Here is a 13,723-nt window from a genome sequence, read left to right on the forward strand (position 1 = left end):
ACGACGCATAACAAAGTCGACAATGTTCGGTGTTTTACCCCAGGGTTTTACCGTCGCAGAACCATCAGTCGTGGAAATCGAAAATACTGCCTAATGTCATGTCAAAATATGGTACGACGCCTTCGCGGGCGTTTTGCCGTTGCGACAAACGCAGGGCTAATTTTCCACCAGCGTCTATGGCTGTATAAGACCAGGGATATAAAGGGATAGGCATCGTAGCTATTACGTAACACACCGAATGATGTAGTTTAACTCTAGACAATAGGCGCCATATTGCAGGAGGGTTAGAGTTCATAGAGGAAACGTTAAAGGTTAGTAGATTAGGTCACCCAGGCACATCACTAATGTGTTTCACGAGTTGTAATACCGACAGGTAAAAACATTGATTTTGTAAAATTCTCCCGATTTTTTTTTTTTTTTAAATAAGGTTAGTACTTCAAACCATTCTTTGATGAATCTATGCAATATGACGGTAATTTTTGAAACATCTAAGAATCAATCTTAAACATCTTCATGATATTCATTTTTTGCGCATGGTCAAAGCATGCTCTTGCGCTATCCACAGACTATCCGGTGGAAACTTCAAAGCAACGATCATGCGTTAATATTTACAAAATGGCGAATGATGTAGTTTAAGTCGAACAATAGCGTGACCGGCGTGACGTAGTTTTTGGCATTGTTCCTATATGCACTTTCACCCTCCTGATAAGACTCGAACAATGGGGTAATCATTTGAGCAGAAACAATGGAAGGTGGCAGCGAACAACTAATAAACGTTGTGGAGAACAGAACATGTGACGTCTGACGCAGCGGCAAACTCCCGCAAGAAGTCCGACATTATTTTGGCCTTTAAAGCATAAGCTTAAAGAGGGTCTCCGGCAATCATAACATTATGCCTCGTATGTTAGAAAAATAATTATCAAGCACGAATCACATGGTTTAATTTAAAACAAATTCATATAAGCTCATAGACCATAAAAACTGTTGGCTCAACACGCGATATTCAAAATTCCTGTGCAATGCCGTAATAGTTATTTGTGCTCGATTGTCGTCAACCTTTGTAATTGTATTACTCGGACGTCATTATTGAACTCGACCATTTTGGCGCCCGGGAATTTTGAATATCGTGTGTTGAGAGACTGAGGTTTTTATTCGTTTTCATGGTCACTATGAGTTTGTTTTAAATAAAACCACGCGATTCGTGCTTGATAATTATTTTTCTTGCATTATAAGGCATAATGTTGCGATTGCCGGAGACTTCCTTTAAATGTAGTCGGTCTTCGGGCGTTTTTCGATGTGCCAAGACGTCGCATTTCGGCTGCCCGTCGTGTTTATACGTTGTGCGCGATGATCCGTTTCCACTCAAGTGATCAGCTATGTGACTCTGCTCGTCTTCCATAGCGGAAGATGCTGCTGGAAATTTTACCCATGCGCAAGACACTATAGACGAGTTGACTTCTGACGTCAATACCTGGCAGTATTCGCACGCATCAACAGTTTCCATTGTATTTTGCCTGGCAGTATGCGCACGCATCATATTTTGTTCAGGGCTCCTGTTTTTAAAACTCCCGCCACATCAGAATAAGGTTATTGAACGGTGTAAAGGTTGCATAGGGTTCACTCAAGCATATCGACGTACCGGTCCCTTGCCTTTGTTGATAAACATTGAGGTCAACTCGTCTATGGACAATTAACCGTTGGGTCAAAACGTCCGCAAGACGTCCGATTATATTTTGACTTTCAAGAGGCAAACCGGATAAGGTTGAAGAAAAATGATGCCGACTTTCTCTATTCGCTACTTGCACGGTTCCGCCATTATGCACTATGTGCGGGGAGAGCCTCAAACTGGCAGCATACATGAAAGGAAGAATTATGTAACCTTACACAGAACGTTATGACTAGTTCAATTCCCATTCATGTATGCTGCCAGTTCGAGGCTCTCCCGCACATAGTGCATAATGGCGGAACCGTGCAAGTAAGCGAATACCTACTTTTGCTGCCAATCGGTATACCAATTTTCCACAAAAAGCACCCATCGCCCAAATGTGCCCTAATCGGGCGCTTTTAAGGACACTTTTGCCAAAATGCGCCCAATTGAGTGCATTGGTCTTCACTGAAAACCCACCCATCGATACACCAAAATCGTTGAAAAGCTACCCCCAAACCGTGGAACATCCCCGTATATATTCAACCAGGGAGAGACCCCCCCCCCAGTATGGGGAGGGCAATATTTGTGTGGAATAGTGTTATTGCTTCAAGTATTAAATGCCTAACTTGACGAGATTTTACAGAACATGAAAGTTCTTGGCATGTGGAGTTGGAAAACATCCGCCTGGCACAGTGTCATCGCCCCGATATCTTCATGGCAGAAATCGCCATGGTAGGTTGAATCCACAGCCACGCATGGCCATTTTGTTCCGACCTTTAAGACGCATGAGCCGAGGGACATCCCCGACTAAGGCTACTGTCAATACCTGGGTAATTTACTTCTCTAGTGTAAGTGAGCTTGTATACGCCATGAGAGTGAGTGTTCACACTGGTGGGGGTGTGTGTGTGACCTCTTGTGTGTGAGTCAACATGTATACGCAATGTGAGTAAGTGCTCACATCAGAAAATTAGAATATCTTTCTCAAGACACAAGCTAACGACTATCATATCCGTTGAACATGTTGAAGTGCAAGGAACCAGATCTGGTTTCTTTATACGAAATCATTTACGGGAGATATTCATCATTTTCTACCCTTAATCCAAAGATTTATCGTCTGAATATCAATCGTGCATAGCTCATTTACGTGTATCGATCCCGGGTATTCATTTCAGTGTCTTTGGCTGTATAATGTAATTATTAACCGGGCGATGTCGGTGTGCCTGGCAGACTACATGTACAGATCAGTAATAGAAAACCGAACCTAAAATAAGTACGCCCGAATCATTTTTGCCCGAAATTTGCATATGTGGTAGATTTAACATCTGGAATGTAATGCAAGTGGTGTCGTTGCTGCTCTTCAAGTTAATTTATAAAATTTCAGCCCAGATCAAGTTCAACACGGATACTTGTGAACTTCAGGAAATTGAATAAACCAACAAAACGACTCAACAAATTGAAGTTGGATACATCTATATATTATTATTACGTCCTATTTTCAAAAGAGTAAATCTTCATTCTTTCCTACTTTTGAAGATAATGGATCCATTTGAATTCCAAACTCTCCCGTGGAAGATGTAGGAGTCGTGTAAACTCAACACAAGTTTGGGGAAACTAAGTATAAAGGTAACTTTCAAAAGTTTGGAAACTGATTGCATTGGCAAGTGACATCCCGCTATCTCTAAGGTCCGCTATCTCTAAGGTTCGCTATCACTAACGTGTAAAGTCTATGGAGATCAGAATCCCGCTATCTCTAATAGAGAAAAAGGTTCGCTATACCTAAAAAAACGTCCGCTACTTCTAAGGTTCGATATCACTAATTTAGAATAAGGTTCGCTAGTTCTAAGGTTCGATATCACTAATTTAAAATAAGGTTCGCTATCACTAATTTAAAATAAGGTTCGCTATCACTAATTTTGAATAAGGTCCGCTATCACTAATTTATTGAAGGTTCGCTATCTCTAAGGTTCGCTATCACTAATTGCAATAAAGGTCCGCTATACCTAAGGTTCGCTATCACTAATTTTGTTTAAGGTTCGCTATCCCTAATTTATCATGCTTCGCTATCTCTAAGGTTCGCTATCACTAATTTCGATTAAGGTTCGCTATACCTAAGGTTCGTTATCACTAATCTTAAATAAGGTCCACTATCTCTAATTTTAGATAAGGTCCGCTATCTCTAATTTCAAATAAGGTCCGCTATCTCTAATTTTAATAAAGGACCGCTATAGCGAACCTCATTTGAAATTAGAGATAGCGAACCTTATCTAAAATTAGAGATGGCGGACCTTATTTGAAATTAGAGATAGCGGACCTTATTTGAAATTAGTGATAGCGAACCTTAGAGATAGCGAACCTTAGATATAGCGAACCTTAGAGATAGCGGACCTTATTTAAAATTAGATATAGCGAACCTTAGGGATACCGGGATTGTTAAAATTAGAGATAGCGGACCTTATTTTAAATTAGTGATAGCGAACCTTAGAGATAGCGAACCTTCAATAAATTAGTGATAGCGGACCTTTTTAAAATTAGAGATAGCGAACCTTATTTAAAATTAGTGATATCGAACCTTAGAAATACCGAACCTTTTTCAAAATTGGTGATATCGAACCTTTGGTATAGCGGACCTTTTTCGTAATTAGTGATAACGAACCTTAGAGATAGCAAACCTTAGAGATAGCGAACCTTAGAGATAGCGAACCTTAGAGATAGCGAACCGTAACCACTCTGGCACGCACAGCACGGCCAAGCTGGTCCCACAAGTGTTCAATCGGGTTGGTGTCTGGGTTGATGGCAGGCCATTCCATTCTCTCTACTCCCATTGTATCTATGTAGTCTATTCTGGCTCTGTGGGGGCGAGCGTTGTGACCTTGGAGGATTGCATTAGGGGCTGGCATTTTCTTCGGAAGGGGGGGTCCCAAAAATACTGGGGGGGGTCATAGAATTTTCAGACCAAAAATAGGGGGGGTTATAATTTTTTTAACACCCAAAATAGGGGGGTTATAGAATTATTTAGGGCTGGTGACTTAAAATTTTCGCGCTGTGCTTTGCATTCTTTAACTTCGCAGTCGAATTTTTACATGCTCACGCGCGCCTTCTTTACACTTACAATAAAAATTTTACCGCGCTCCACACACTTTCTTCACTTTTAAGTTTTGACGCGCTCCGCGCCTTAGTTCCGGCAATGAATAATTTTTCTTGAGTCTGTGTAGTTGGAAGGGGGGGGGGTCATAAAATTTTTCGACCCGCGATAGGGGGGGTCGTAAAAAAATTTTGCCCGCGATAGGGGGGGTCATAAAAAAATTGACTCCGGTCACCGACATATTTGGGACCCCCCCCCCCTTCCGAAGAAAATGCTAGCCCCCTTAGGTCGCAGATAGTGAAGATATGGGATAGCAGCTTGCTGTACAGAATAATGGTCAATTTGGCACCCGGGTTTGGCACATTCTGTTTGAGACCCCATTGCATTCACAAGGCATGTACGTGTACATGTACCCAGCCGTGAAAAAGGCGATTGTTTCAATGTGGTGTCATTGTAAAGGGGAATGAATTTAGCTGTCTATTCATATGCAACACGATATGAACATATCACAAATAATCTGAGCTATTGATGCTTGTAAAAAAACTTTCCAAATTTTCGAGGAGTTTAGTTCCTGGAATTAATAGAAGTGGCCTTCCCTGATAAAAATTGGTTCCGATTTCTCAAAGCTTGCTTGGCAAGGCACCGGCGTGTCCAGGATCTTTTCCTGCGGGGGGCTAAGCCCCTTTTTCAGATTTATGCGGGGGGCTTTATGGCTAAAATCGCCAAAAAACGGCTGATTTTACATGATTTTTAACAAAGTGCGGGGGGCTTCAGCACCCAAAGCTCCCCCCTGGACACGCTACTGCAAGTGGTCAGGCTTCATAAATCAGCAGGCTAGCCCTTCCAATGTGGATCCATTTCATTGATTTCTAGGTGATGCACGATATGAAAGTGTGAGCACTGGTATATAGGACTAACTGGGCTTACAGCCTGATGGCTTAGGAAGCCAAACCACCAGCCACACTTCAAGAAACCGGCCCTTGGTGTCATATGCTGAGTCACTATGTGGGGTATGCTACTGACCCTCTATAACTGAATTAAATAGTTATTTATAAATACCATCGATTGCTGAACGAAAAAAGCCGTGAAATAGTGATGATATTCTTTAAGGCACTAGTCTTCTTGTGAACCTTAGATTTTCGTGGAATTGCTACACGCTACGAATGTCGTGCCGAGTCATTCATGACACGCGCACCCCCTATACATGCTATACTACCAGAAAGTTGACAAATGTCACATAATTAGACTGTTCATTCTCCTGCTGACAATTCATCTAGTTTCTCTGTTATGTCATCTGTTTTCCCTGTAATGTCATCATCTGAATGTTCTTTAGATTCTGAAGGTGGATTGTCATCACCATCACTACCACCATCATTTTGATTATCATCACCATCCATCTGCCCCACCGCCTTAAAATCCTCCTCCTTCCTCTCCCCCTCCCTCTCCTCCTCCGTCCTCTCCTCCTCCCTCTCCTCCTCCTTCCTCTCCTCTTCCCTCTCCTCCTTCGTCCTCTCCTCCTCTTCCACTACCCCCTCCTCTGCATCATCCATTTTCATCTCCTCTTCCTCTAAAATTTGATCAGTCTTCTCTTCATCAGGAATTTTCAAATTACTCTCATTTTCTTCTCTGAAAGTTGACAATTCCATGGTGGTAGTCTCATCAGCTGATGACATATCATCATCATCATCATACGTGTCATCTATTACAGGCTTATCGTCATCTTCAGAATCTACCTTTTCAGCAAACATATCTCCACGCGGCGGTTTCGGAATCCATAGGGAGTCGGGTTGACTTGTACCCTTCCCGGGGGTATCCGTATTGTGTGTATTATTGTCGTTGTCATCTACTTTCTCATAGGTAGGACTATTCATCCATAGGGAAGATGGTCTGGATTGAGGTCCTCTTGTCGGTATCGGTACAGCTGGTAATCTGCCGAAAAACTTGCGTAGCCGATTACCTGCAAATAATTTAGTTAAAGCAAAATTATACTTTTACGCTACTCAAATTTGGTATACTCACCGGAGCGCTTTCACCGGGTCAACCGGCGTCTTCAGCGGATGTTATTGCTCTGAAGATTGTTGTTGTTAGTGATGTAGTACTAGGACAACTCAAGGGGCGGCACAACATCTTCAAGTTTGTCGTCATCAAGATCTGTGACGTCATCAAGATCTGTGACGTCATCGGAGGTGTCCTAGTACTACATCACTATAGCAACAACAATCTTCAGAGCAATAACATCCGCTGAAGACGCCGGACAAGGAGTAGGGGCTTTAGCTCCAGAGAGCAGCATATATATTTTTGTACGGTGATCAGTTTGATATTGAAGTAAGCGAAAAGGCGGCATAAATCAAGGTTAGCTAATGGTGTTGCACAGTGCGGTGGATGCTGATCACCGTTACAAATACTGCCCTCTGGAGCTAAATCACTGTTCGCTAATAGAGGTTATCCACTTTACTCATGCGTGACTTCTAACAAAAGGCGCCGATTCCCGTAGTATTCCTCATTCAATCCAATTCAATGCACGACCTGGAGTTACCTGCATGACTTTGGCGGGCTATTTTGAAGCAGTCATGGTTTCACATGCAGGTACTTCTTTTGAAAGTCCTAAACAAGGTATAGCAGTCGCTGATAGGATATGCAATTTATAACCTCTATTCAAAACCAATTCATGCGTAACACGAATATTAACAAAAGACGAATCCGGATTCGACAGTCTGTCAAACTCATAACAATATGTAGAGTTGTAAATACATCACACAAAAAAACAACTATCCCTTAGTACACCATAGCTTAAAATATATCTAGCAAACGGTATAATGTCAAATCTATCTTCACATTATGTTGTTCTCCAAATGGTGGATAGTTACTTTTTGTGATGTGCTTATAAACACGACACAAAAAGAAAGTCCTCACTAATGTAACCCATCCATCATGAATCTAAACCTGCTTATGTTTCGGCGATTTGATTGACACAATCGTGTGTATCATCTTGTTGGCTCTAATTTGATACCACATTTACTACCAAAAGCTCTAAATTGACAAACATTGATACCAGTTTATGAAATGTGGTACATTTGTAAAAGTTGCAAATTAAAAAAGGAGCACGCAGAGCTGTAGAAGTAAATACGTGGATTTAGGGTTTCTCTACCGGAAGTCAATTTGTGCCGAAATTCCTTCCCACAATGCAATAGGCGTATTGCATAACAAAGGAGATGGATTAACCTCCGAACTGTATCTATTGTTATGCAATACGCTTATTGCATTGTGGGGAGGAATTTCGGCACAAATTGACTTCCGCTATAATTAAAGACAGAGATAAAAACAATTTATCGCGTCTGACGTCATCTGTCAATCAAATTCGAGCACGGTTTGTTTACAATTGTCGTGATGATGACTTGCTGAACGCGGATTTATAACCGGGCGCCTTATTGTTAATTTTGCACCTTTCGACATGCAAACCATCTCAAAAGTTAGGTATTTATAGTAGGAAACTTTCTTTGGTGAAGGCACCATGTCCACAATGCCTAGAAAAGTTGCTTTTTGCCTTGTAAAAGTACGTAATTTTTCGCCATTTGCTGCTATTCCTTTTCTCCGATCAGCACCAGATAGATCGGTCTTCCTTTTACGCGCTGATTAACCTGTAAACCAATCAAGGATCGTAATTGACAGAGACATCAGACGCGATAAATTGTTTTTATCTCTGTCTTTAATTATAGAGAACCCCTGAATCCGCGTATTGCAGAGTGTGACCATGACATAACCCGGAACGTTAGCTAGGTAAAATCGATCGCATCATCTGCACATAATACAGAAATAATTGTAACAATCCGTGCGTTTCAAATAACAAATTGAATAAATTGGGCACTTGGGATAGTCGACAGGGGATCGTCGCGGGCATTACCGGAAATTTTTGTTATCAATCTTTGCCAATTTAGGGTGGTGCAATAATTATGTGTACCCTGGGGTGAATTCTCAAAATGGTCTGCCAAAAACGCTTGCCCCCCTTTGGCCATGCCAAAAATCTTTGCCCCCCTTTCGACGTGGCAAAAACCTTTGCCCCCCTTTGACGTGCCAAAAATCTTTGCCCCCCCCTTACACATGCAAGATTTTGGGGAACCCGAATTTAAAACCTGAAATTGTCTTATCATATAATGCGAGCGTAGCGAGTAGGAAATGTTGCATATTTGAATGTGTTCCTAACGTTTTCCTACGCCTTTTTAGGGCGTAATATAGAAACGGTACCCAAAATATCTGTGCCAAAATTGCTTGCTTGCCAAAAATCGCTTGACCCCCCCTTTTGACCTGCCAAAAAATGCTTGCCCCCCCTTCTGGCCTGCTCAAAAAATCTTTGCCCCCCCCTATAATTCACCCCCCCCACCCCCAGGTACACATAATTATTGCACCACCCTTAGAGGTTTTGGTAGCAAATGCGATATCAAATTAGAGCTAACAAGATGCTGCACACAAGCACGTCAAGTCAACTGATCAGAACATGAGCAGGTTTAGATTTAAAGTAAAGAGTTTCTACTGTACTGTGTTTATAATATACATTGAGCCAAAAAAGAAACTTATAATTTGTCACAAGGTCATATCTTAAAATCCTGTCCATTAAAATTAACCAAAATTACACACAGGATTGCCTCAATAATCTACTCTAAACACATGTCAGTAACCAAGCAGTTGTCTAACTGAAACAACAGCAAAATGCACTGATATGGAACAGCTTCCTGGACCACATTCACAGCCCAATAATTGGCACCCAGCACAAGAACTCTTTGGGAATTATCATCTGTGCATGGACCTTATTCACATTCTCACAGATTACTTGAACTGGGTGCCAATAATTGGACTGTGAATTTGGTCCAGGAAGCTGTTCCATGTCAGTGCATTTTGTCAGTTGGACAACTGCTTGGTTACTGACATGTGCTTAGAGTAGAGTATTGAGGTAATCCTGTGTGTAATTTTGGTTCGTTTTGATGGACAGAATTCTAAGATATGATCTTGTGAAAAATTATAAGTTTTTTTTGGCTTAGTTTATCTGCTGCGATAGTACCAGGAACTTACTTCCGAATTTCTCTCCTTCATCTAACGTATCCGGCAAATTCTTGCCCAGCGTTTCAGGCAACAATAAAGCTGCAATACCGGCGACGATTTCAAGTAGACCAAAGACGAAATATGGCAACGGCTCCCAAACACTGCTAAGTGTAAGTAGAATGGGTGTCAACATAGCACCTACGAAACAGGCAACATTAGACACGCCCATTCCTACACTCCTGCAAGGATAGACCACATATAACTTGTGATAGTAAGATTGATGACGGAATGGTGGGAACACGAGTGCACGGGGGTGACACTAAATTCACGGTTATTCTATTACACACGCAAACCTATGACAAATCCCGCTGGTTTGCTTGGTAGAAAATGAGTCCAGTTATCGATCGGTTATGGATATTAGCATGTTCGACCCCTTGATTATGTTAATTACGGTTGACAAATAAAGCCGCCATTCAGTTTGCGAACTTTGTCTGTTCAATGCGAGTACCAAGCTTGAAAGTGCGCCCCCTCTGAGAGCTGAGACCACTGACCTCCACTGACCTCGTTTGTTTTTGTTTCCTCGTGTGATGATAAATATCATTCAATCTATTGTTATCGGACGTACACGTTGTATTACCGCCCTAAGCAGTTTGTTTTTAAAAACAAGTAAATAATCATTACTCGCCGTTCTATTTGATCTTGTGCATTTCCCAAATCACGTAATAAATTGAAACGCCCTCAATTGAGCTGAGGCCACTGATTATGTAATCACCCGAGTGTTTTGAATTTTGATTTATACACTACAGCGTGTGAGCCGGTTAGTAATATTAATGAAGTGACACACTGATGCACGGCGTTTATAGCACTTGTAGGGGCCTACATGTCACTTGCTGAATACGTATAGGCCTACTCATAGTATTTAAAATCTATGGCCTACTAGAAGAGTTTAGGTCTATCAAAAGAATGATTGAATGATTTTGGAGATTATCCCCGGAGATTATCAAGGGCTGTGTAAGTAATTCTGAGCCGGGGGGGAAGGGTTTTTTTTTGCACATAGGCCCTATTCATGGTAGGCCTACGCCTATTAAATAAAATGCTCTAAAAAGGCTTAGGATAACAGTACGTTACCGGGGGTAAAATTTCCGAATGGCCCGCCAAATATCGTTCCCCCCTCTCAGCCTGCCAAAAATCGCTTGCACCCCCCTCTCGGTCCGCCAAAAATTCTTAGCCCCCCCCCCTCTTGCACATGCCAATGATTTGCGGGTATGCTTATTATGTTGCGAGCGCGGCGAGCAGGAAAATTTGCATATTAAAGCGTTTCCGTACTGTTTTTCGAAGCCTTTTAGAGCGTTTTATTTAAAACGCACCCATGGATGTGTGCCAAAAATCGCTTTCCCCCCTCTCGGCTGGCCAAACATTGCTTGCCCCCCCTTGCGGCTCGCCAAAAAATTTCTTGCCCCCCCCCAATTTTACCCTCCCCCAGGGATCATAACTATTGCACAGCCCCTAATGATTTCAAAAGAGAAATAGGCCTACAGCAATTTTATGAAAACAAAACAAATATACAGATAGATAGCCGTAAACGAAATGGGACATCTATTGCATTTATTTTTCTTGCACAACTTTTATTTATTCATCTAATAATTAATTAGTTAATTAATGAATGAATGAATGTATGAATTAATTACTTAATAAATTAATAAATTAATAAATAAATAAATAAATAAATAAATAAATAAATAAATAAATAAATAAATAAATAAATAAATTAATAAATAAATTAATTAATTAATTAATTAATTAATTAATTAATTAATTTATTTATTTATTTATTTATTTATTTATTTATTTATTTATTTTATTTATTTATTCATTCATTTATTTATTTATTTATTTGCTTGTTTATTTATTTATTTAATTTAGGCCTATTGAAGTAACTCAGCTCTTAAACATTTCACGTACTCACTTGCAACGGCTCAACGAATTAATTGATACATCAATTCTTCAAGTTATCAATCAATCAAACAATAACAATATTAATAATTATATAATAGTCAATTTCGATCAATAGACTTATCAAACAATGAAACAATGAACTGATCGACCAATCAAGTTGTCGATCAATTTTAATTTTATGACTTGTGATGACGTGAGACTAAATGACTGACAGATTGACTGATTGATATGTTGATGTATGGGTTGATTAATTGATGAATTGATCTTTTTACGAATTTAATAATGGAGCGGTAAAACAATAGCGCGACGTCATAGGTGTGTATTAAGTATAGGATAATGGCCAAGGATTAGAACGTGAGTGGGTAAGAATGGCTGAGCCGCGGAGCGGCGAAGCCATTCTTACCCACTCACATTCTAATCCGCGGCCATTAACCGACTTAATACACACCTATGACGTCGCGCTATTGTTTTACCGCTCCATTATTTTCACGAATGGAGTGTTATTGAAATAGGTTGCTCTTTACAAATTGATCAATTACTCATTGATGCCGGACAATACACTAATATAATGATCGTACTAAATTTTAGGTGCGAGTGCAAAAATAGTCCGACTCAGCTTTATGTAAAATTTCTATAGAAATACCCATCATATCACGATCCAGGTGTTTAGTTCAAATCATCCGTAACCACCTTCTTGAATTATAAAGATTTAAAATGTTTGTTACACAAATTGAATAAACGTAGATTCGTAAAATCATTAAAGTGATTAGACCATCAATAGTTCTTTATGCCCACTTCTAATGTATTAACTGTTGAAGTAGTTGCGTCATGTTGCGTTTAGGTCTCTATTTTGCATAATAAGGAAAATTGGCAAAAAGGTCATATAGCATGTATAGGCTCATATGAAATGGTCATTACAGTTGTCAACCTCAAGAAAACTACACCTATCGCTATGGCAATGATACTCTTCTCTGTGAATCGAGTTTACGATTTTGGAACAACCATGCAATTATGGACAATATTGTTTATCTTGGATAATTTTGTGATGGAATCATTCCGAGGATATATATCGTTGATTCGCAGCAGAAGGACCAAAATCAGGTACGAAAAGGTACGAAAATTTTAAATGTACTACAACACATTTTACCTAGGCCTATTATTGTCCTTGAACTTTGTCGGCAAAAAACAAAACAAACTTCGCCGCCTTCGACGCGAAATAAAAGCCACCTCAACTTCCAGTCCCCCTTTCGAAATCAAATGGAGCGTCCCTAACATTGTAATATTTAATTACCGTAAAATGGGGGTAACTTCGGTAAGCGGGGTAACTTTGGTCGTTCAAATATATTTTTTAAATGGTCATATTTCCGTACAGCAATATTGTTTTTAGTCATATTTGGTCTCAATTTGTTAAGAAATATATTTGGAAGAAGTCGCTCATGTCCAATTTCTTTGAAAGTTGCGAAAATATTGGCATTTTGACCAAAATGAGCATTTTTTACATTTTTTCAGACAAAATAAAATCGATATTTGTGAGCAAGGATGCGTGCTTGCTTAATTTTGCATGGGGATAAATGTCACAAAAACAAAACCTTGCCCATATACAGCGAAGATCAATTTTTTCATTTTCTTTTCTTCATGGAATGTAATACTCTGACCAAAGTTGCCCCAAATGCGGGGTAACTTTGGTCAGGCTATTTTCAACCCCTAGGGCACCCTTTCAAAATTATTCAAAATCTTTTTCAACTTCAAGGTGTAGAAGGGAACCCTAACGTCATAAAAAGAGATAATTAGAAATATATTTGGTTTTGTTTGGAAGCAGTGGTTTAAAAACTCTGAAAAGTGCCCAAAGTTACCCGTTTTACGGTATCGGATAGGCCTACTGATCGATGTAAGTAAATATTCAAGCATGCCAAAATACCATCAGATGAAACATCAGATATACTAATGACAAATAAAATTATACAGAAAATAGACCTACTGTGGCTTTTATCATTATTAAACAT

At 40.0% G+C, this 13,723-nt stretch overlaps 1 protein-coding gene across 1 annotated transcript in view; it reads right to left on the reverse strand.

Annotated features, from left to right (window-relative positions):
• Positions 1-5,540: 5,540 nt before the first annotated feature.
• Positions 5,541-13,723, reverse strand: part of LOC140142577 (organic cation transporter protein-like) — a 31,011-nt gene continuing 22,828 nt past the window's right edge. The window contains exons 10-11 of the mRNA XM_072164570.1: positions 9,795-10,003; positions 5,541-6,687 (exon numbers count right to left, since the gene is read on the reverse strand). Of these exons, the coding sequence (XP_072020671.1) occupies positions 5,981-6,687; positions 9,795-10,003 (916 nt within the window). The 3' untranslated portion in view covers positions 5,541-5,980. The remainder of the gene's footprint in view (positions 6,688-9,794; positions 10,004-13,723) is intronic.

The sequence above is a fragment of the Amphiura filiformis genome, chromosome 20 (assembly GCF_039555335.1).
Source record: "Amphiura filiformis chromosome 20, Afil_fr2py, whole genome shotgun sequence".
Taxonomy (NCBI): domain Eukaryota; kingdom Metazoa; phylum Echinodermata; class Ophiuroidea; order Amphilepidida; family Amphiuridae; genus Amphiura; species Amphiura filiformis.